Source organism: Macaca thibetana, chromosome 4 (assembly GCF_024542745.1).
Source record: "Macaca thibetana thibetana isolate TM-01 chromosome 4, ASM2454274v1, whole genome shotgun sequence".
Classification (NCBI taxonomy): domain Eukaryota; kingdom Metazoa; phylum Chordata; class Mammalia; order Primates; family Cercopithecidae; genus Macaca; species Macaca thibetana.
In genome coordinates, this window is record NC_065581.1 from 10941465 (window position 1) to 10963245 (window position 21781).

Below are 21781 nucleotides of genomic sequence, written 5' to 3' on the forward strand. Positions count from 1 at the left end.
AAGCAAAAAGAAAAGGATAGAGTTGTAATTGGTTCTTTTTTTGATTTTTAAAAATCTTTGCCCTTGAAATGATGGGATCCCCCCAGAAAATATCCATCCAAACCTTTCAAACAAATGGACACACCTAAGTCTAAGTGCAATGGGAAGAAAAGAGGTACTAGCTCCTTTAAGATGCCTCTCACAAATAAGAGTATTTCTTAATGTGTTTCTTTTCTTTTTTTATTACAGAGAGGCTAGATACTGGCTCTTTCTTTTCTAAGTTCTGCAGAATGGAAATGTGATCTCTAATGAATTTTTCAGTTTATGAAAGTACTATTATAGAATACTAATTAGGGTGTCCCATGAGGTCTGTCCTTAATAGTTATTACTAGTTACTATTATTACTGGTTTAGTCCTTTTTGCTTTGAGATAATCCTTTTCCTCTCTTAGTTGGTATTTCTTACCTCTCTTGTTTACCATTTTCTTTTTTTTCCAAATTCATATATTTATAGCTTCCTCCAAAAGATAGTTTTATCAGATCTTAAAGTGCTAAATGTATTAATTGCTATTTGTCTTAAAGTGTTAAATGTACTAATTGCTATTTGTCTATTAATACAGGCAGTTTCTTTTCCTTACTGCCTGTTCTGCCCCTTCTGGAACTTTTATTTTCTTGGTGGCAAATTTGTAGCAATAGCCCAAAGCCTGGCCACTATAGCAAATATATAGTGGCTATTTAGGTCTCTAAAGCTTGTGCTGTTTCTCTACCTCTACCCTCACCACTAGGAGAATTAGAATAACAGAATTGAAATAAACTCTTTATCTGTTGTATTGAGATCTCCATTGGGCATATCAGGTGTTTTATTTGTAGGAGCTTGGGTATTCTGCAGCATTCATCTATTCATTTATTGAACAAATGTTTATTGAGTGTCTACTATGTGCCAGACACTTCTGTCGGTGTCAGGGATATGGTAGTGAAGAAAACAAAATGCCTGCCCTCATTGGGCTTTACTCTCTAGTGTGGGAGACAGATGACGGACAAGTAAAACATGTAGTATGTTGTATGTGATAAAGGCTGATAAGAAAATTAAGCTGGGAAGAGAGTGTGAAGAGTTGGGAGGCTACATTGAAAGTTAAGGTTAGATGGATGGAGAAATCCTTGGTGCAGATCTATGGGGAAGTACTCTGGTCAGAAGGAGTCTCAAGTGCAAAGGCCTTGAGGTAAGACTGTGGCAGGGATGTTCGACAAACTACAAGGAGACCAGGATATCAGGAGCAGAGTGGAGGAAAGGTCACTTGCCTCTTTACCTCTCGCTATCTGCCAGCCGCATTGCCCTGCCTCTCGCACATAGTAACGTCCACATATTCATGGAATGAATTAGTGAAATTGAATTCCAGAACTTTCAGAGAGAAAAATAAACAGCAACTAGACAAGTGTGTGACAAAAGAGAAGTCAGATGATGTCACAACTAAAGGTATGGTGGGGGAGAGAGAGTGGTTTAGGTGGGGAGGGATAGACTCGAGTGGGGTTTGAAATAAAGATGTCAATACTTGGAGACACAAGTTGGCCGCTTGAGAGAGCTCAGGCAAGAGAGAGATTTGGAAGTGACAATTGAAGGTGAAGGATTCAGGACTTCCTCCAGGGAGATGGTCTTGGGCAGGAACTCAGAAAGGGAGGGATTCGTTCCACAGGCAGAACCTTGAGGATGGAGGAGAAGCGGGCAGCAAAGAAAAGGAGGAGTTGAGCAAAACGCCAGGGCTCTGTGAACCATGGTGGTGCCATTGATAAGATTGGGAGGGCCCAGGTGAGGACCAGACATGTCTGGGTTAAAAGTGAACATCAGCATAGGAAATATTTAGCGTTATGCTGAATTGAAATGGGAATCTATGTTCGAGTCTCTCAAAATCACTTCAGCTGTGAGGAGGCAAGATGGCCTCGTTTATGACGTAGCCTTCAGCATAGCGCCGATGTGCCAGTGTCACCAGCAGATGGCGCGCTCCAGGATGTGAGCTGAAGCACTTCCACAGGCCCATCTGCCTGGTAACCTTGCTGTCTTGCTGTGTAGCTCAGAACCCTGGAAACGTTGCTTTTGATGTCTACCATTACTGCTTCACTTAGGAACGCTCTGCTTAGTGAGCGGTCTGTGCTAAGCAGAGGGTTCCTAAACGTAACTGAGCTCATCAAAGGGATGCCTGTTCCCATGTTCAGGTATCAGTAGACATCGTGCTTTGATACTTGGGCTGTGCCTAGTCAATGCACCGAGTAACTCATTAGCAACAGGCAGGGGACAAGTTTCAGATGCTACTTGTCAAAGTTAGATATTAACTGCCAAAAAATGAACAAGATAATTTTGAGTCAAAAGGAAATTTGCTCTGTTTGCCTTTAGACATACCAGAAGGTAGTTTTGCTAAGTCAAAACAATCAAGATTGGAAGAAGAGGTTGCTCCGGGATCCCCTTTCTCAATAACAGAAGAAAGAGAGTTGCCAGGTAACATCATGCACCCAGCCAGTGGTTCAAGTAGGAGTGGGATAAGTGGGTCAGCACAGGATGTACCAACATGAATTACAAGGGAGGTATAGTTTTAAGATCATAGTAGCTACAAAATCCTGAAAACTAAGCTTTGTGTGCTTTTGGAGACAAGCAAATTGTTGCACAAATTATAGATAAAAGCAAGTGCCATTATCCCCTAGCATTTTTATTTCTTCCTCTTAACTCTTCCTTCTGGCAATTTTCAGGGCCCAAGCATTCCTAAAGTTGTAGGTCTCTGATACAGTTGATAGTTATTAACCAAATTTTTGTGTGTGAAATATCTATACCGATTAAGAAGAATGATATGACATGTCTGCATGTTTGAGGCTGCCCTTCTGGACAAATGGTACCACACATTTTGAAACAAAGGGCTCCAACACAACAGATTTGAAAGCATTGATTCCAGACAGCCTGGATTTGAATCCAGGAGCTGCTGGTATGAGCACACAAAACTTATGTGAGCTCCATTAAATGGGAATCCTGACAGTACCTACTTCACACAATTTTTGTGAGACTTAAAAGAACTGATGCTTGCAAATCCCTCAGAACAGCACCAGACCCCTTGCAAGCAAGGGGCACCCAGGAGCAGTTACACCAGAGAAATACCCTAGCCATATGTCCTCCTCAGAACCTCTTACAACACCTTGGCCTGCTTCTTAGACAGAATGTCAGTTGCCCTGCTTTCAAGTGCTGGGAAGGTTTGGAAGAAATGAGCACTTGCCAGAGAACGAGGTCATGTCCGGGCAGTCAGCAGGGCTTCCATGGTTCGCATCTGTGCTTCCAAATAACTCATCCTCTGGGCAACTGATGAATTGAGCAAGTCTAGTTTGAACACTTTGTTAGTTTTATTCAATGTTTTATTTTTGTTTTCCAGAAGGAATTTCCACTTCATCCCTAGAAGTTGTGCCGGAGAACTTGAACGATTCTGCCATTCTCCCAACCTTTGAAAACTTCTCTAGAAAACTGGAAAGAAAATACGAGGTAATAGTCCACAAAACGTAAAAAATGAGAGTGTTATGAATCTGGAGGACATTATGCTAAGTGAAATAAGCCAGACAGTACTGCATGGTCTCACTTATATTGAAATCTAAAAATAGTTGAACTCAGAAACAGGGAGTAGAATGGTGGTTACCCCCGGGGTCGGGGTAGGGGAAATGGGAGATGTTGGATGGAGCATACAGACTTTCAGTTACAAGTTAGTAAGTTCTGGAGACCTAACATACAGCATAGGAGACCTAACCTATAACATAACATCACTATAGTTAGTGATAATGTACTGTGTACTTGAAATTTGCTGAGAGAGTGTATCTTAAGTATTCCTACCACCATCACCCCCAAGAAGGTAACTATGTGAAGTGATGAATATGTTAATTTGCTTGATTGTGGTAATCATTAAAAAATTTTTTTTTTTTTTAAATAGAGACAAGGTCTCACTCTGTTGCTTAGGCTGGTCTCAAACACCTGGGCTCAAGTGATCCACCTGCCTCAGCCTCCCAAAGTGCTGAGATTACGGGTGTAAGCCACCAAGCTTGGCCTGTGGTAATCCTTTCATAACATATATGTATATCTATCATGTGTATACTTTCAATACATAAAACTTTTGTTTTTCGTTTTTTAGAGACAGGATCTTGTTCTGTTGCCAAGGCTGGGGGCAGCAGTGAAATCATAGTTCATTCTAACCTTGAACTCCTGGGCTCAAGTGATCCTCTCACCTAAGCCTCCCATGTAGCTGGGACTACAGGTGCATGCCAACACACCTGGCTAACTTTTAAAAATTTTTTGTAGAGATAGGGTCTTGCTATGTTGCCCAGTATGGTCTTACACTTCTGGCCTAAGATGATCCTCCTGCTTCAGCCTCCCAAACTGCTGAGATTACAGGTGTGAGCCACCGTACCTGGCCTGATTTTTATTTGTCAATTATACTTCAACAAAGCTGAAAAAGAAGAAAGAAGGAGAAGCTAGTTCATTATGAATTTAAAGTAACAACTTCATATTATTTATCAATGCTGTTGTTAGCCTTCATATGTGAAGGTGCTTCTAAGTGTTTGGGGAGGGGTATTTGTCTTAGCTGTGGTCACTGATTTCAGTCTTTATGAATTGTGGTTTGTATTTATCAGACAGCTATTCCATGTCCATTTGCCCCAATGAGACCAAGTGGACCTATGTGTAAATCAGACTGATAGTTTGGTTTCATTGGTAGCATTTTCAGACAACTGAACTACCGGAAAGCAATGATTTGGTCACAGTGATAGACAAGGAGGAAGGGAAGGAGGGAACCAAGTGGACTAGAGGGGAGTCTGGGGCCAGGCACGGTGATTCATGCCTATGGATCCCAGCACTTTGGGAGGCCAAGAGGAGAGAATTGCTTGAGGCCAGAGTTCAAGATCAACCCATGTAACATAGTGAGACCCTGTGTCTACAAAAATGTTTTTAAAAATTAGCCAGGCATGGTGACATACACCTGTAGTCCCAGTTACTCAGGAGACTGAGGTAAGAGAATCCCTTGAGTCCAGCAGTTTAAGGTTACAGTGAGCTATGATCATGCCGCTGTGCTCCAGCCTGGGCCACAGAGCAAGACCCTGTCTCTATTTTTTTAAAAAAGAGAGAAGAATCTGAGACAAAGATGGAGGTAGACTGTAGATTGGTGGTTGGCCGAGTGGTGGCAGACCTTTGAGACACTGCATACAGCCCATCCCCAAATCTTGTCTGCAAGATGAATATTGGAACCATTTCAATCTTCCTTTTTTGTCCTGTTACTTATAAATCCCAAATGACTTATTTATTAGTACATTTGAGAGAAGTATATTACTCTAACCAACATTCATTTAACTAACTTAGATCTCCAGAGTCTTATTTTCTGTGATACCGGTGTAAGCCAATTAGTAATAGAAATTTATTCATAGTATTCATTATGTGTATTGGTAGTATATTAGGCCATTCTTGAATTGCTATAAATAAATACCTGATACTGGATAATTTATGTTTTTTAAAAAAGAGGTTTAATTAGCTCCAGGTTCTGCAGGCCATATAGGAAGCATGGCACTGGCATCTGCTTGTCTTCTGGGGAGGCCTCAGGAGCTTTTACTCGAGGTGGAAGGCCAAGGGGGAGTGGGTGTGTCACGTAGGGAGAGCAGGAGCAAGGGGTGGGGAGGTGCCACACTTTCAAATAACCAGGTGTCATGATTCGCTATTTGTGAGGATGGCACCAAGCCATGAGGAATCCGTCCCCATGACCCAAACACCTCCCACTAGGCCTCACTTCCGATATCGGGGATTACATTTCAGCATGAGATTTGGGTGGGGACAAATATGCAAACTACATCAGGTAGCATGAGTGTAAATTTTTCTATTTCAGCTTGTTCTGTATTGGTACTGAACCTGGGGTAATACCTGACAGGTGTGTAGGATGATGCCTGATCACACTTGTTTAGCACTCATGTTTGCTATGAATATCATTGCATGCTGGCAGCATCTTTTTAACACAAAACATACACTCAATTTATGTAATTATATTAAACCCAAATTTGATCATTTTGTTATTGTTGTTATGATTTAGCTTAGGTACGGAAAGCGTCCACTTAATTCGGAAAATGCAAAGAAAGCACCAGATTGCCTAATAGAACTTTTAAACCAGATGCAACTGTACAGGTAAGTATTAGATTTTCAAACAAAGTCATGGAAGTATGATCACTCACCAACAATGTTTGTCTCATGACCACTGTGCTAGGGCCCTGAGGAGTTGGGGCCTGAGCAGATATGAGGATTGATACGTCATTTAACCCTTCTGGGTTTCTGGTTCTTCACTCATATGATAAGGGTTTGAACTAAATGTCCTTCTTAAGCCTCATGGTCTACCATGATACTAAAATGCTGTTCTTAAAAAAAATTATTATCCAATTATGAAGACAAGGCAAGCATGGATATATATGTTAAAAATGCGGCTAAATGAAATGTGCTATATCCATACAATGGTCTATTATTCAGCCTTAAAAAAGAATTAAATTCTGACACATGCTATACCATGGATGAACCTTGAAATCATTATGGTAAAGGAAAGAAACCAGATAACAGGGAACAAACGTTATGTGACTCCACTTATATGAGGTGTACCTAGAATAGTCAAATTCATAGAGGCAGAGAGTGCAAAAGAGATTGCCAAAGGTTGGGGGAAGGAGGAGCTGTTGTTTAATGGGTACAGATTTCTGTTTGGGATGATGGAAGAGTTCTGGAAATGGAGAGTGATGATGGTTACAAAACATTGTGAATATACTTAATGCCATTGAATTTTATACTTAAAAATGTTTAAAAGGGTAAATATTATGTTATGTGTATTTTACCACAGTAAGAAAACACCAGCTGGGCGTGGTGGCTCACGCCTGTAATCCCAGCACTTTGGGAGGCCGAGGTAGGTGGATCACCTTTGGTTGGGAGTTCGAGACCAGCCTGACCAACATGGAGAGACCCCCGTCTCTACTCAAAATACAAAATTAGCTGGGCGTGGTGGCACATGCCTGTAATCCTAGCTACTTGGGAGGCTGAGGCGGGAGAATCACTTGAACCTGGGAGGCAGAGGTTGCGGTGAGCCGAGATCATGCCCTTGCACACCAGCCTGGGTGACAAGAGCAAAACTCTGTCTCAAAGAAAAAAAAAAAAAGAAAACACCATACATACACAATACGCACATTTGTATGTGCACATACACACACACCCTTATGACCATGTAACAAGAAATACAAAGGTGCCAGGATTTCAGAGGGGCGAGGAAGGCGAGTGGAGGGATGGGTTTCTGTAGTGGTTTGAGTTAATTCCGAGTGATTACAATGGAAGTGCTTCCTGAGCGAGGTTTTAGAAACAAAGAGTCGAATGGCACAGGGAAGGTGAGAGTAGAACTTGTTCCTTGTTGGAGAGAATGGCCTGTAACTGAAGGAAGGGAAGAAAGGAATGGCCAGTTGATTTGCTTAACCGAGACAGAAAGTTTCTGAGGATGGAATACATTATGACTGAATAGAAATTTTTACTATTTTTCAAAGTCTGGTATGCATGCAGTGTCCTTTGAATGTGAAAGCAAGCCCATGAAGGACTTTGCATTTGTGGAATTCCCATGCTCTTTCAAGGGCACACAATTATCTATGCGTTCACTCAGCAAATGCACACTGAGCAACGTCGGATACCAGGCCCTGTGCTTGGTATGAGAGTGAGGTGAGGACGAGTTTTAGATGCTCTTCATGGAAACATTTGACCTAATAGAGAAGACAAACTATAAGCAAGCAAATAAGAAAATTAACAAATAAGCAAATATGACCATTAGACAAAGAATAGCGACTTTTAGAAATGTTAGAGCTAAAATGTAGATGTGGGAAAAGAGTGTATTAGCTCATTCCTGACCACAGCTTTCAGGGCCAGCTTAATGCAAGAGAAAGGGGAGCAAGTAGAACGTAGGAAGGGATGGGGAGCCTCAGTCTCATCTTCCCTGGAGTCATCTGTCCTGTTCTCTACTAAAAAAAAATCAGCTTCCTCTGTGCTGCTGTTGAAAGCTGACCTGAGACCAGGTGCGGTGGCTCGCGCCTGTAATCCCAGCATTTTAGGAGGCCGAGGCAGGCAGATCACCTGAGATCAGGAGCTCGAGATCAGCCTGGCCAACATGGTGAAACTCCGTCTCTACTAAAAATACAAAACAAATGAACTGGGTCTGATGGCGCGCACCTGTAGTCCCAGCTAGTCTGGAGGCTGAGGCAGGAGAATCACTTGAACCCGGGAGGTGGAGGTTGCAATGAGCTGAGATTGCGCCATTGCACTGCAGCCTGGGCAACAAGAGTGAAACTCCATCTCAGAAACAAAAAAAAAGAAAAAGATGACCTGAGAGTTTGCATAGTGAGGTTTCCAGGTTGGGGATGAGCAGGCAAGAAGGGAAGGGAAGGGAAGAGAAGGGAGACACCATGTGTTCCCATGACAAGAAATGTCTGGAGAAGAATCTGAAGTAGCCTTGTAATCAGATGACTTACTAAGAAAGTCTGCTGTCACATCCAAGCCGTCCCAATGACATTTACTGCTTTTACGTTTGTTAGACTCAATAAACTAGAGCGCTTTCAAAATTTGGTTCTTCAAGAATTGAGCAGTCTTAAGAAGGATATTCAGGCCCTGGAACACCTTGAGAAGGAGGTTCTGGTAAGTTTCTTTTGTTTGGAACATTTTCTGACTTCAGATCTTTCCCAGGGAAAAATAACACTAACTACTTAAACAAAACTTTTGTTCAATCTTAGGAATTCTGGGGGAAACAGTCTGCTGATCTGCAATCTTTCTGTGATCTGCAAGTGCTAAGGTACTTGGAAAGGTGTTCTTTCTAGCAGAATCTTGGTTGAAGTATGAGGTAATGCTTTAGCTGGAGAATGGGCAGTTGGTGACGGTGAAACTCCCATAACTAGCGAAATAGCTGCATCTTTTTGAACTGGCCGCTTCTGTGGCACCTCCCTGAGGATAGAGTGCGGCTAATGATACCAGTCGAGAAGCGTAAATCTTGAAAAGCCTAACATCCAAATTTCTGTGTTTTTTAAAAATGCCGATTGTTTTATTTTCAAGCAGTATTTTTAAAAATTAAAATGACTAGATTTTGAGAAAAATGTTTAGGCTTCTAAGTAAACAGTTTTCAGTTTCGTACAAATGTTCAGTTATATACAAAATTGTGCTTTTGATAGACTATATTCTATTTTACTCATTTACACATTTTTTTTAAACAACAAATGGGTTGATCATGCTATGACTCACTGGACTGTAATTTGTCAGTGCATCCTCTGGGGCTTCTCTTTCTATCCATTTGGGATATCGTCCCATGTTTCGGAGCCCAAAGAAGCGGAGAGTTGAGTCTGGACTCCTACTTCTCTACTTCTGCCCTGAGGGAAAATTCTAGTGTTCTCTTCCCATTAGAATAATCAAAAGGAATCCCCATATAAACTTATAATAGTTAAAGCTTTATCTTCCAATTGAGAATCAACTGCTTTCACAGAAATTTAAGGCACGTGGTTTTAGGAAGGATATTCTTCTGCTCATGCATATATTTCAAAGCAAAAAAAAAAAAAAAATCTTTTAAAATTTGCGTTATCTATCCTGCCTTTTACTCCAGTTAACACAGTTAATGATAATGACTGTATGAACCATTCCCACAATCCCTCACACACCGTCTCCCTCCATGTTGCATTATGTATAGTTAAAGGTGATGACACCTTTTAAACCGTCTTCTCTTAATACCCATGTTTGGGAGTGAGTGGTTCTCCAAGGTCGTGGAATCAGGACCTCTTTACATATTTAACATTTACTAAAGATTCCCAAAGAGCTTTTGCTTATGTGGGTTCTCTCTGTGAATAGTTTTCATATTAAAAATTGAGACAGATTTTTAAAAATACACTTATTTTAAAATAACAATAAACCTTTTCGTGTTGATATAAATAACAGATTTTTGTGAAAAATAACTAGACTTTTCAGAACAGGAAGCATGTGGGAAGAATAGCATTGCTTCATGTTTTTGCAAATCTTTTTAATGTCTGGCTTAATAGAAGCCGGCTGGATTCTCGTATCTGTTTCTGAGTTTAATCTGTTGTGAGTCATGTAGCCTTTGGGAAATTCCCCTGGACATTTTTGAGGGAGTAAGAATTTAAAAAAACAAATAATGTCTTAATATTGTTATTATTATTACTAAAATAATTTTGACTTCACAGAACCTTTGGTTTCTTAGGGGTTCCCCAGACACGCTTTGAGAACAGCTGATAAAAAGCCACACTGTGTTAAGCACTAGAGAAGATTGTATCCCCTAGTCTTCTGAAACCTGGGGGATTCATTTATTTTGACTAAATCCCCAATTTTAGGCAACTTTCTCTTCAAATATTGTAAGATATTAATTACTATTTGCATTCATCTCTCTTTGATAACAGGTCCCTGTGTGAACTTAAATGCCTTAAAAACAACCATCTCCTAAATATACCTCCCTTGGGGTTTTACGTTTGTTCTTTTCTCTTCCAAACACCAAGAAAACTGTCCTCTGGCTTGCCAGTGAGGGATGATGGTGATTCTCTTAGCTCACACTGAGTGCTTATGGGTGCCTGGCCCTGGGCTGAGTGCTTGATGTGCAAGGGCCTTATAAGAAGTTAGTCAGCCTTATTCAAGGTCAAACAGGTATCCCTTGTCTGTCCTTGTCTTATGTTTTCATGTCAGTGATGGCCTATGTGTTTTGTTAAAGAAATGAAAAGAATATCCCTCAGACTGGATTATTTTGGCCCCTAGCTTAGAACTCCAAGGAGTTAGGGATTCAGTGCTTTGACAGTGCCCATGAAATACCTCTGGGTATGTTGTGGGCCAGTGGTACTGACAGAGAGAATGCATAAAATGGAATCAAATGAACATGTTAATCTCTATGTTAATATCCTTGGTTGTTGGTCTCTATAATTAAGTAATATAATGGTCTGTGAAATAACTCTGATATGCGGCTGTATCTAGATGTATGTTCTTGTTTTTAAATTGCCTAATGTGAATGTAATAAGAGATGAACCAATTTCTTCTAGGTTCAAATCAACTCAGACTTCATAAGAAAGCCAAAGCCTGGTTTTGTGATTGCAGCCCTCAGGTAGGTGCAAAGATTTGCATTGTTCAGTGGATGTGAATTGGGGTCAGGGCAGGGGACAAGCTCTAAAAGATACTGTAACGCTTTGTTTATAGGGCATCTCTGCAGGGGAGCTTTTCCTTTACAGCAATTTCTCCCATCTTAGAAACTATCCTTTTGGGTCTGGGTCATTCCTTCAGTAAGTGTTTATAACTGAATGCTTACCCTGCATCAATTACTATGATGGACATAGAGATACAGGTTGAGCATCCCTCATCCAAAATGCGTGAGACCAGAAGTGTTTCGGATTTCAGATGTTTTTGGATTCTGGAATATTTGCAGAATATGTACTGGTTGAGCATCCTTAATCCAATCATCTGAAATTCACAATGCTCCAGTGAACATTTCTTTGACATTGACATTTAAAAAATTTTGGATTATGGAGCATTTTGGATATCAGATTTTCAGGTTAGGTATATTCAGCCTGTTCAGTGGTTAACACACAAACGTGTTTAATGGAGGCAACCCATTAAAAGATACATTTTTTGAAGGAAGATAGAAAAGTGGCAAGTAAACAAAACGATGACAACAAGTGCTTTGAGGGATATTAACAAGGTGCTTTGGCAGAGAGCAGTGGTATGAAGTGTCAACTTAAGATAGGTTGCTCATCAAAGGTCTCTCTGAGGAAATGACATTTAAGATGAGGTTTCAAGAATAAGAAGAAACTAGACTTGTGGTTTAAAGTAACAGGGTCAGGTGGGGTCATCTTTGAGAAACAGTAAGGGAGGCAGTTATTTGAAGTGAAGTTGGGAGCATGGTAAACTCTCAATGAGGTAAGGCTTCATGGTCCATGTTGAGGAGTTTGAACTTTATACTAAGGATTAGAGAAAATATATGTGGTTTTTGGTGAAGGTATTGGTGATCCTAACCTGGGAATAGATTAGGATAATATAATCTGATTTATATTTTAAGAAAATTACTCTAGATGCTATGTTAAGAATTGATGGGAGGAATGAAGACTGGAAGAGGAGAGTCTAACCAGAAGTCTTTTTGTGTCCAAGATAGTGATTCTAAGCAGGAGGATAGCAGTGGAGGTGGTGAGAAATAGAGAGATTTCAGATATATTTTGGAGCTAGAGTTAATAAATTGCTGATAGCTGGAAGCAGTAGGTAAAGGAAGAAGAATGAAGTCAGTCTTCTAGGTTTTTGTCTTTTGCAATGAGAAGGATGGTGTTGCCAGTTAGAGAGATAAGGAAGACTTAGGGTGGGAGGAATATGTGGCTCAAGCAGGAACTACAGTTTATTTAACATTTTAACTTGCAGATGTCTGTGCACATCCAAGTCTTGATGAGAACCTGGAGTAACTGGGCAATTTTCCAGGAAAATACAGTTTAACAAAATGAACTTCTAAATAGATGGGACACCTTAGCAGAAAAATCTTCATAGAAGAGAGAGACAAAGTTGTCAAGGAAGTACCCTATAAATATGTGTAGGATCCAGATTATATCACAGAGGAATTCTACTAGTTTTTTAAAGGAAGGATAATGTTAGTGCTGCTCAAACCATTCTAGCACATAGGAGATTAAAAATTTCCTAATTTTAACATAAATCTTGCATTACAATGTCAAAATGCGACAAAAATTGCAAAGAGAGGTACAGAACAATCTCACTTAAAATAACCACTCTAGGCTGGGCATGTTGTCTCATACCTATTAATCCCAGCACTTTGGGAGGCTGAGGCGGGTGGATCACCTAAGATCAGGAGTTTGAGACCAGCCTGGCCAACATGGTGAAACCTCATCTCTACTAAAAATACAAAAATTAGCTGGGCATGGTGATGGGAATCTGTTATCCCAGCTACTTGGGAGGCTGAGGCAGGAGAATTGCTTGAACCCGTGAGGCAGAGGTTGCAGTGAGCTGAAATCATGCCACTGCACTCCAGACTGGGCAACAGAGCAATACTCCGTCTCAATAATAATAACAACAACAACAACAACAATAATGACAACAACAACCACCACACCAAAATTCTAAATAAAGTGTTGGCAAACAGAATTTAGCAGCATATTGTCATGAACAAATGAGATTTATTCCAGGAACGCAAAGATGGTTTGATATTAGGGAATATACTAATACGTTAATTACCAATAGATCTAGGGAGAAAAATCATTATGATTATCTTTATTTCCAAAAGCATTTGAAAATTCTACATCTGTTTTTGAATTTGCATAAAACCTAATAAAATAGTAGTGACTGGTTACTCTGTAGTATGATAAATCTCAGCTCAAAAGCCAGTATTTTGCTTAATCGTGAAATTCTAAATGCATTATCACTAAAATCAGGACCAATGAATGGGAGATGGAATAACATAAAGGTGTCCATTCTGCCTACATTAGTAAAGGAATTAAATCTACCACTCTCAAAGCCCCAGCAGGGTTATTTTTTGAAACTTGACCAGCTGATTCTAATGTATAAGGACAAGGAGAGGGGAAAAAGTAGACAGAACATGATTGAAAAACAAATTAGAAAAAAGAGTACTGGTACAAATCCAAAGCAATTAGAAGGGAGTTAATAATGAGTTTCAAATCCGAAATAAACAAAATGGAAACCATAGGGGAAGGAGTAAAACCAAACCTGGTTCTTTAGAAAGACTAAATGCATTAAACAAACTTCCACTTCAGACTGATCAAGAAAATAAAATGATAGAGAAGGCACAATTGAAATTTTGAATGAAATGTAGAAATAAACAATTCATAGAGGCCTTAAAAAGCATAGGAATATATTAGAAACAGCAATATGTCAATAAACTTGAAAACTTAGATGAAATGAATAATTTCCTAGATGAATATGAATGAAATGTAGAAATAACCAATGTAGAAATGACCAATTAATAGAGGCCTTAGAAAGCAAAAGAATATATTAGAAACAGCAATATGTCAACAAATTTGAAAACTTAGATGAAATGAACAATTTCCTACATGAATATGTATTACCTAGAATCATAACTAAAGAAATTAAATTGATAGTATAAAAAGCCCATCCTTAATTTATAAAAAAAAAACATCAGGTCCTGATATTTTTAATATAAGTTTTATCAAATTTATAGGGAATAAGTAATCCATAAACAAATGATTCCAAGGAAGAGGGGGAAAAGGAAAGCTTCCCAGTTTATTTTAGGAAGTTTCTATAACCTTGATACCAAAACAGGGCAAGGACAATCATGAGAAGAAAATTATAGATCAGTCTCAAATGAACATAAATACAAAAATGCTAAAAATTTAGCAAACATACTCCACCAGTATTATGTGTATGGGTGGAGGGTGTGTGTGTGTGTGTGTGTGTGTATGTGTGTGTATTGAGGAGAAAAAAAGAAAAGCCATTAGAAGTAGATGGATATCATACATGCAAGGATGGTTTAACATTTAAGAATCTATTAATTTATTTTTACCTGATCAATAGAATAACCACATACTTATTCTAGTAAATTCAGAAAACACATATGATAAAAATTCAGCACCCATTCATGAGTAAAATCCAACCAATAAACAATAAGACTCTTAAAAAACTAGGGATACAATGTCTGCAGCAACACTGAACTTAATGGAGAAACATTTAAAATCATTAACAATAATTTCTGTTCTTCCTAGTTAGTGTACTGCTGATTCTAGTAATTTCTGGTTAGCCTTAAGTGTCCTTTTGAGGTTTGTAATGAGCTTTCTTGCATGATTTTTCTCCAGCAAAATTCTGCTCAGATTCAGGTGTAAAGAAAGTTAGAGAGAAGGCTTCATCTAGGGGAGTGGTTTTGCCAGAATCCAGAGGCAGTCTCAGTCCAAGAAATTGAGGTGTTTGCTCAGGAGTTGTTAGAGTGATGCACCTTAAGCCTGACTGGGAAGGAGAAATTGAAGCCAGTTCCTTTGATGGACCAGTTAGATAAAGTAATGGGTTCAACGGATGGGCATTTCCTGTGGATAAAATTGTCCAGGTAAGCAAGGAGAACAAGTGATGGCGAAAGGCCTGGAAGATGTGGTCAGAATGTGGGATGTTGAGAATCAAGACATCTGTGATGATAACAGGTTGGAGTGCACATAGCTGTGGTGGCACTGAAGAAACTACTAGAAGAAGGAGGGACTTGAAGAACCAAGAAGCCGGAGCTTGAAAACAGATGCTTCGTGATAGTGTTGTAATTACTGCTAAGCTGATAGGAACCAGGGCCCAGTGGACAAAGGGGCCAGGAGGTTGATAGTAGAATGCAGATGGATGACAAACATCAGCAGGGAGGTGTCTATGAGAGTCAGAGTCATGCCTGTGTGCAGCAGTGGGGAGCAAGGAGAACGCTACCCCTCTGCCTGGCCAGGAAGTCACAGGATTTCAGAGGAAAAAAAGCTTTCAATTGAGTCAGGGTGTCGGGGGAGGTGGTACCTTCAGAAACCAGCCATGTTTTAGTTAGAGGAAAGGAAATATTTTCTTCTAGAAGAGGCTAAGGATATTCGTTTGCTGCTGGCAGATTGAATTGTAGGGGCAGGAGAGGAAGACCTCAGGGAGTGGGGAAGGCAGGGAAGAGCAGTAGATGGACTGGGGTCCAGAAGGAGATGTACACACAGCATCAGGTGAGGATGTGGGGGTTGATGACCGTCTTTCAGCAGCTACTAAAGCAAGGGGATTTGAGACCAATGGAACTGACTCTGAGCTTTTCAAAGGAGGAAGCTTATAGTTATCTCTGAGAGCCCTGTGTTTTGCTGAATGGTCCTTCAGCTGATGGTGCTCCTGCTTCGTGAATTTTCTGGCAGAGTCATGGAGGATCACAGAGTAAATAAGTATGGAATGTGTGAGACAACCACCAACTATTCTGTTCTTGGATGCAGTCTCTTTAAGGATAGCAACCCTCCCACCCAGCTGGATTCTTTGAATATTATTTTGTTCATTCTCACAGCTTTTACTAATATGGCTTTTTATACAGATATCCACTTGGGGATTTTCTGTAATTTAGAGGTCTAAAGTAGATTTTGTAAGCAGACCATATCCAAGTATATTTTTATAAGGATGTAATTCTATTTAACTTGAAAGTATAGTAATTATTTTTGCAAAACTTGTATTTAGTTTAATTTTAACTTGAGAGTAAATAGAGTAGGTGATTTTTTTAAAAAAACTGTTTTCATGTCCAAGACTGTGCTTTATTATTTTTGACCTGATAATTCCACTTCTAGGAAATTATCTTAAAGATGAAATTGGACAAGTGCAAAGATACGTGCGATAATATATATTACAAACTTGATCGTAATAGGGAGATAATGGAAAGTGCCTAGATGCCCAGTCGTATGATATGCCATGTAGCCATTACAAAGAAAGATTTAGATGATATTAATTGACTTGAGAAGATGTTTAACAGTAAGTGAAAAGTCGCAAAGAAGCATATATAACATGATCCCACTTGTATGAAATGTTATATGAGTATGCGCCTGCTCATTACTCAATAAACAACTAAGTCTTTTAGGTGCCAGGGACTGTCTTAGATGCTGGGGTAGAACGATATCCACAGGATCCCTGACCTCAGTTCTATAGGATTAAGTGGTGGTAATAAAGGAAACAGATGAGGATTCATACCTGTGCTAAGAAGGAAAATACTGTGGATAAGAGAGAGACTCACAGCGTGGAAGGAGGAAAGGCCAAGTGAAACCTCTCTAAGGATGTGACATTTGAGCTGAAATCTGAAGGTTGAGATGGAGCCAGCAGCTTCTGAGGAAGTCCATTTCAGAAGGAATGGCCCAGGCAGATGTTCTGAGATTAAGTATATTAATATACTTAGTATATTCTAAGAATTTAGGGAGGGCCGCAATAGAAGAAGCAAGGGCAGAATACATAAGATGAAGTTAGGAAGGGTGTGGGTGGGGATGGTGGGGGTGACCCAGGACCTTACAGGCCATGGTAAGGAGTTTGGATTTTATTCCAATTGCAATGAATGGGTAGTAGTCAAAGGACTATTTTCGAAGGCATGTGTGTTTCAGGGTGGAGAATTGGATGATATGGGCAGTAGAGAAGGATCTGGAAGGATTGCTCATGGCTTGGATGTGATAGGTGGGAAAAGGCAGGATCAAGGGCAGCTTCTAGGTTTGGGGCTTAAGCAGCTGGGTGGAAACCGGTGTCACTTAAGGAGGTGGGGAAGATTGGGAAAGGACCAGTTGATTGGCCGGGGGAGGATAAGGATGGATATGCATCTCACATTCAGGACATGCATTCCATATGTGATCTCAGCATCTGAATGGCATTGTCATGTGGGTAACTGAATATCTGAGACTGAAGCTCACAGCTGGGGGCTGAACGTAGACTGGATGAATTGACTGAGGGACTCAGTATAGAGAGGCAGCCCAGGACAACATTCTTGGGCTACTCCAATGTGTTGAAGTCAGGTAGAGGAGATGAAGCCAGCAAGAGGATGAGAAGGAGTGACGAATGAGATAATCGGACTATCACCCCACTAGATCTTTCGGCTAAGATCAAGTGCAGAGATAACCCAACAGGGGGAGGGCGGTTATGGAGGATGAGAGTTTGCATTTATTTATGTACTTGGATGCGAAGTAAGAGGTCTAGATTCTAAATGGATGTTTTAGAAATGTCAGCTGAGTTTATTTCTGTGTGGTGATATTTAAAGTAAATTTAATTTCTATCTTAGGTCGTTCTGTGTTTTTACAACTTACTGAAAGATAGGGGGTCGGGCACGGTGGCTCATGCCTGTAATTCCAGCACTTTGGGAGGCCGAGGAGGGCAGATCACGAGGTTAGGAGATGGAGACCGTCCTGGCTAAAATGGTGAAACCCCATCTCTACTAAAAATACAAAAAATGAGCCGAGTGTGGTGGCATGAGGCTGTATTCCAATCTACTCGGGAGGCTGAAGCAGGAGAATCGTTTGAACCGAAGAGGCGGAGGTTGCAGTGAGCTGAGATTGTGCCACTGCATTCCAGCCTGGGCAACACAGTGAGACTCTGTCTCAAAAAAAAAAAAAAAAAGAAAAAAAGAAAAAAAAAGACAGATAGGAGTTACTTTTGTGTAATAAACAACATAGAAGTTTATAAAGAGTTACATTTTCTTGTTCTCCCCAGCCTTTCCTCTTATCCATGATCCAGAGATAAACATTTCTTGATAGTTGGGAGAATATTCTTCCAAAGATTTATTCTGATGCTTACACCAGAATATATACAAATATTTACACATGTGTACGTATATATGTTTTTGATTTTGTTTTTGAGATGGAGTTTTGCTCTTGTTGCCCAGGCTGGGGTACAACGGCAGGATCTCAGCTCACGGCAACCTCCTCCTCTGAGGTTCAAGCGATTCTCCTGCCTCAGCCTCCCGAGTGGCTGGGATTACAGGTGCCTCCCACCACACCCAGCTAATTTTTTTTTGTATTTTTAGTAGAGACAGTGTTTCGCCATGTTGGCCAGGCTGGTCTCGAACTCCTGACCTCAGGTGATCCACCCACCTTGGCCTCCCAAAGTGTTGGGATTACAGGCGTGGGCCACTGCGTCCAGCCTGTAAATATATTTTAATGATATACTAAATATATATTATTCGTTCATTCAGCAATAAAAATAGGACTTGCCTCTTAGGCAGCAATATAGATCTTATTTTTTAATAACTGCAAAATAGTTTATAAACATGCTATAACTTAAATATCCTTTTCCCTATGAGCGACATCCAGGTTATTTTTAATTATGATTAAAAAAATTTGTAGTGAGTATCTTTGTACACATATCTTGAATTACTTACATTATTGAGGGAAAAAAATACTGTTTTCTTTTGAGGACATAGCAATAGCAACAAATCTCCAAATCAAAATAGGACTAAAAGAGGATATTAAAAAAGACTAATCTGCGCTAAAAATATTGGAATAATTCCCAGCTCCAATAGAGAATTGGATTAAATGTGAACTAAATGTGCGTGTTGCATTTGGTCACAAGTAACAGAAATTGGACTCTGGCAGCTAAACCAAGTAGGGCTTTTATTTTTTCCCCTGTGAAGAGCAGCAACGTAGTCCAGGGCCAGTGGCACAGCAGCTTTAAGTAGTTATTAGGGACCTGGGCTCTTTGAGCTTTTTGCTTTACCATTCTTTATGTGACTTGGGAATTTTATAATCACGGTGTGGCTGTTGAGCCTCTAGGTATCTTTTCTACACCCCAGGCAGGAAGAAGGAGTTGAGTAAAACTAAAAGGTAAAAGATGTGTGCCAACACCCTCCCCTCTTTCGTTTTTTATTCATTTAGTCTATTTTGAGATGAGGCCTTGCTGTGTTGCCCAGGCTGGTCTTGAACTCCTGGGCTCAACTTATCCTCCTGTCTCAGCCTCCCAAAATGCTGGGATTATAAGCGTCTGCCACCATGCCCAGCTTCCTCCCTACTTTTTAACATCAGGGAAGCAGTTTTCCTGGAAGCCCAAGCTGATAGATTTTTGTCTGCATCATAGTGACCAGAACTAGGTCACAGGGCTCACTCTAGTTGCAGGGGAATCTGGAGAGGTGAAAATTTGCCTGAGTGTGTCACAGCACTCCCCAAAAGTGAGGGCCTCTGTTATTAAGGAAACTGGGGAGAATAGGTGTTGGATAGGTAACTAGTCATATCTGTGATGCCTGAATTAAATTACACATGCTGCACACAGAAAAAAATAGAGAAATAACTTATGTCGCACAGGTGATTCTGCCATTCTTCTCAATAGGCATGTGCCCTGGAGTTTGGGTGGGATGGGAGAATCTGTTCCCTCGGTTGATACCAGCTCCTACCAACCTCTTACTTATGAGTATCTAATTGGGCTAATAGGGCATGGTTGCTCACGCCTGTAATCCCAGCACTTTGGGAGGCCGTGGTGGGCGGATCACCTGAGGTGAGGAGTTTGAGACCAGCCTGTCCAATGTGGCGAAACCCTGTCTCTACTAAAAATATAAAAATTAGCTGGGCGTGATGATGCGTGCCTGTAATCCCAGCTACTCAGGAGGCTGAAGCAGGAGAATTGCTTGAACCAGGAGGCAGAGGTTGCAGTGAGCCAAGATCGTGCCACTGCACTCCAGCCTTGCGACAGAGTGAGATTCCATCTCAAAATAATAATAATAATAACAATAGGGCTGATTGCCAATCTGTTTATTAACAACATATAGTTTTCCTAGTGTGGCCCTTAAAGCCAGGCCTCCCACTTCATCTGATGCTATAACGGAGAAAGAGCCGTCTTATCTCCAACATCCAACAAAATCGCCTGTTATGTTAAACTGTTGAGAGACGGCATGCACATCTTCAGAGTGGCATGTATTGAAGAGGTTTCTGAGGATAACCAGGCAGTCTCTGCCGAGGACACTGACAAGAGCTTTTGACGAACATGTAAGATGCTTCACTGAATACCTGAGTCAGTGAGATGTAGCGAATAAAAAGGAGTGATGCTCATATTGGCTCACAGGGTTCTTAGGGACTAAGAGGAGGACACTTTGGCCTTGACTAATTACTGCTCTCCTTTTCCTTTTCTGCCAGCCTGGGCTGCCTGAAGACGAAGATAAAGAGCAAGGTTACTGTGGGCTCAGGCCGTGTTAGCCAGACTTCCGTGCTCTGTATGCATTCAGTTTTCTCCCCTCCAAACAGCATCCCTGGGAACTGCTGAGTTCAGACAGAATATATGTTGGTAGTTTGCAATTGAGTTATCTATTTGTTCATGAAAATTAACCTTTCTTATTAAAATTTGGTCCGATAGTATTAACAGAAAGTTCAGGATGTTAAACAACTTGGAGTGGTGTTGCTTTTTTTTATAATTTTAAAAGTAAAATGTAATTTTTTTGTTTGAGAAATGTCTTCAAGTTTTGTGTAAATAAAACACTTTAGCAGCATCTGTATAAATACAATGTAATGTATCTCTTGGAAGGAGAAATTTGAGTTGAAGATGATGAAGATAGCTCAGGTAAAAATGGTGGCTTTACATTTTTTTTAATTGATTAATTAATTTTTTTTGAGACAGTCTCACTCTGTGGCCCAGGCTGGAGTGCAGTGGCATGATCTCGGCTCACTGCAACCTCTGCCTCCCAGGTTCAAGCGATTCTCTGCCTCAGCCTCCCAAGTAGCTGGGATTACAGGTGCGTGCCACCATGCCCAGCTAATTTTTGTGTTTTTAGTAGAGATGGGGTTTCACCATCTTGGCCTGGCTGGTCTTGAACTCCGGACCTTGTGATCCACCCACCTTGGCCTCCTGAAGTGCTGGGATTACTGGCATGAGCCACCGTGCCCAGCCTGTGATATGTTTTGAGTAAACTTACTAGGTGGTCTCATTTGATCTGCAAATACTCTCATTTCTCCAGCACTTCAACAGTGTCACCTTTAGTGGGGGAGAAATATTCATCATGTCGTTATTAATTACTAAATGCTCTAGTGAAGTCTGAGTGGATGAAGTTGCACATACAGTTAAGCATTTGAATTTATTTTGGAAAAATGAAGCCTACATAATTTAAGGCCATCTACAAAGTAACTTTGTTCGTGACTGGGTAAGTGAAGTGAAAGACTACAGACTGAATACTTTATTTATTATATAATAAAACTTAGTTACATTATGTAGGTTATTAATTTACAGTTTAATTTGTCTAAAATAATGTTTATAAGTCCAGTTTTGCCATCTTTTCTTTTATATATATATATATATATATTTTTTTTTTTTTTTTTTTTTTTTTTTGA

At 40.3% G+C, this 21781-nt stretch overlaps 1 protein-coding gene across 1 annotated transcript in view; it reads left to right on the top strand.

Moving 5' to 3' along the window:
• The window catches only part of SYCP2L (synaptonemal complex protein 2 like), an 85675-nt gene extending 64719 nt beyond the window's left edge, over positions 1–20956 (top strand). The window contains exons 23-29 of the mRNA XM_050788821.1: positions 2364–2465; positions 3382–3488; positions 6064–6155; positions 8573–8672; positions 8768–8826; positions 11057–11118; positions 20597–20956. Of these exons, the coding sequence (XP_050644778.1) occupies positions 2364–2465; positions 3382–3488; positions 6064–6155; positions 8573–8672; positions 8768–8826; positions 11057–11081 (485 nt within the window). The 3' untranslated portion in view covers positions 11082–11118; positions 20597–20956. The remainder of the gene's footprint in view (positions 1–2363; positions 2466–3381; positions 3489–6063; positions 6156–8572; positions 8673–8767; positions 8827–11056; positions 11119–20596) is intronic.
• Positions 20957–21781: the final 825 nt, after the last annotated feature.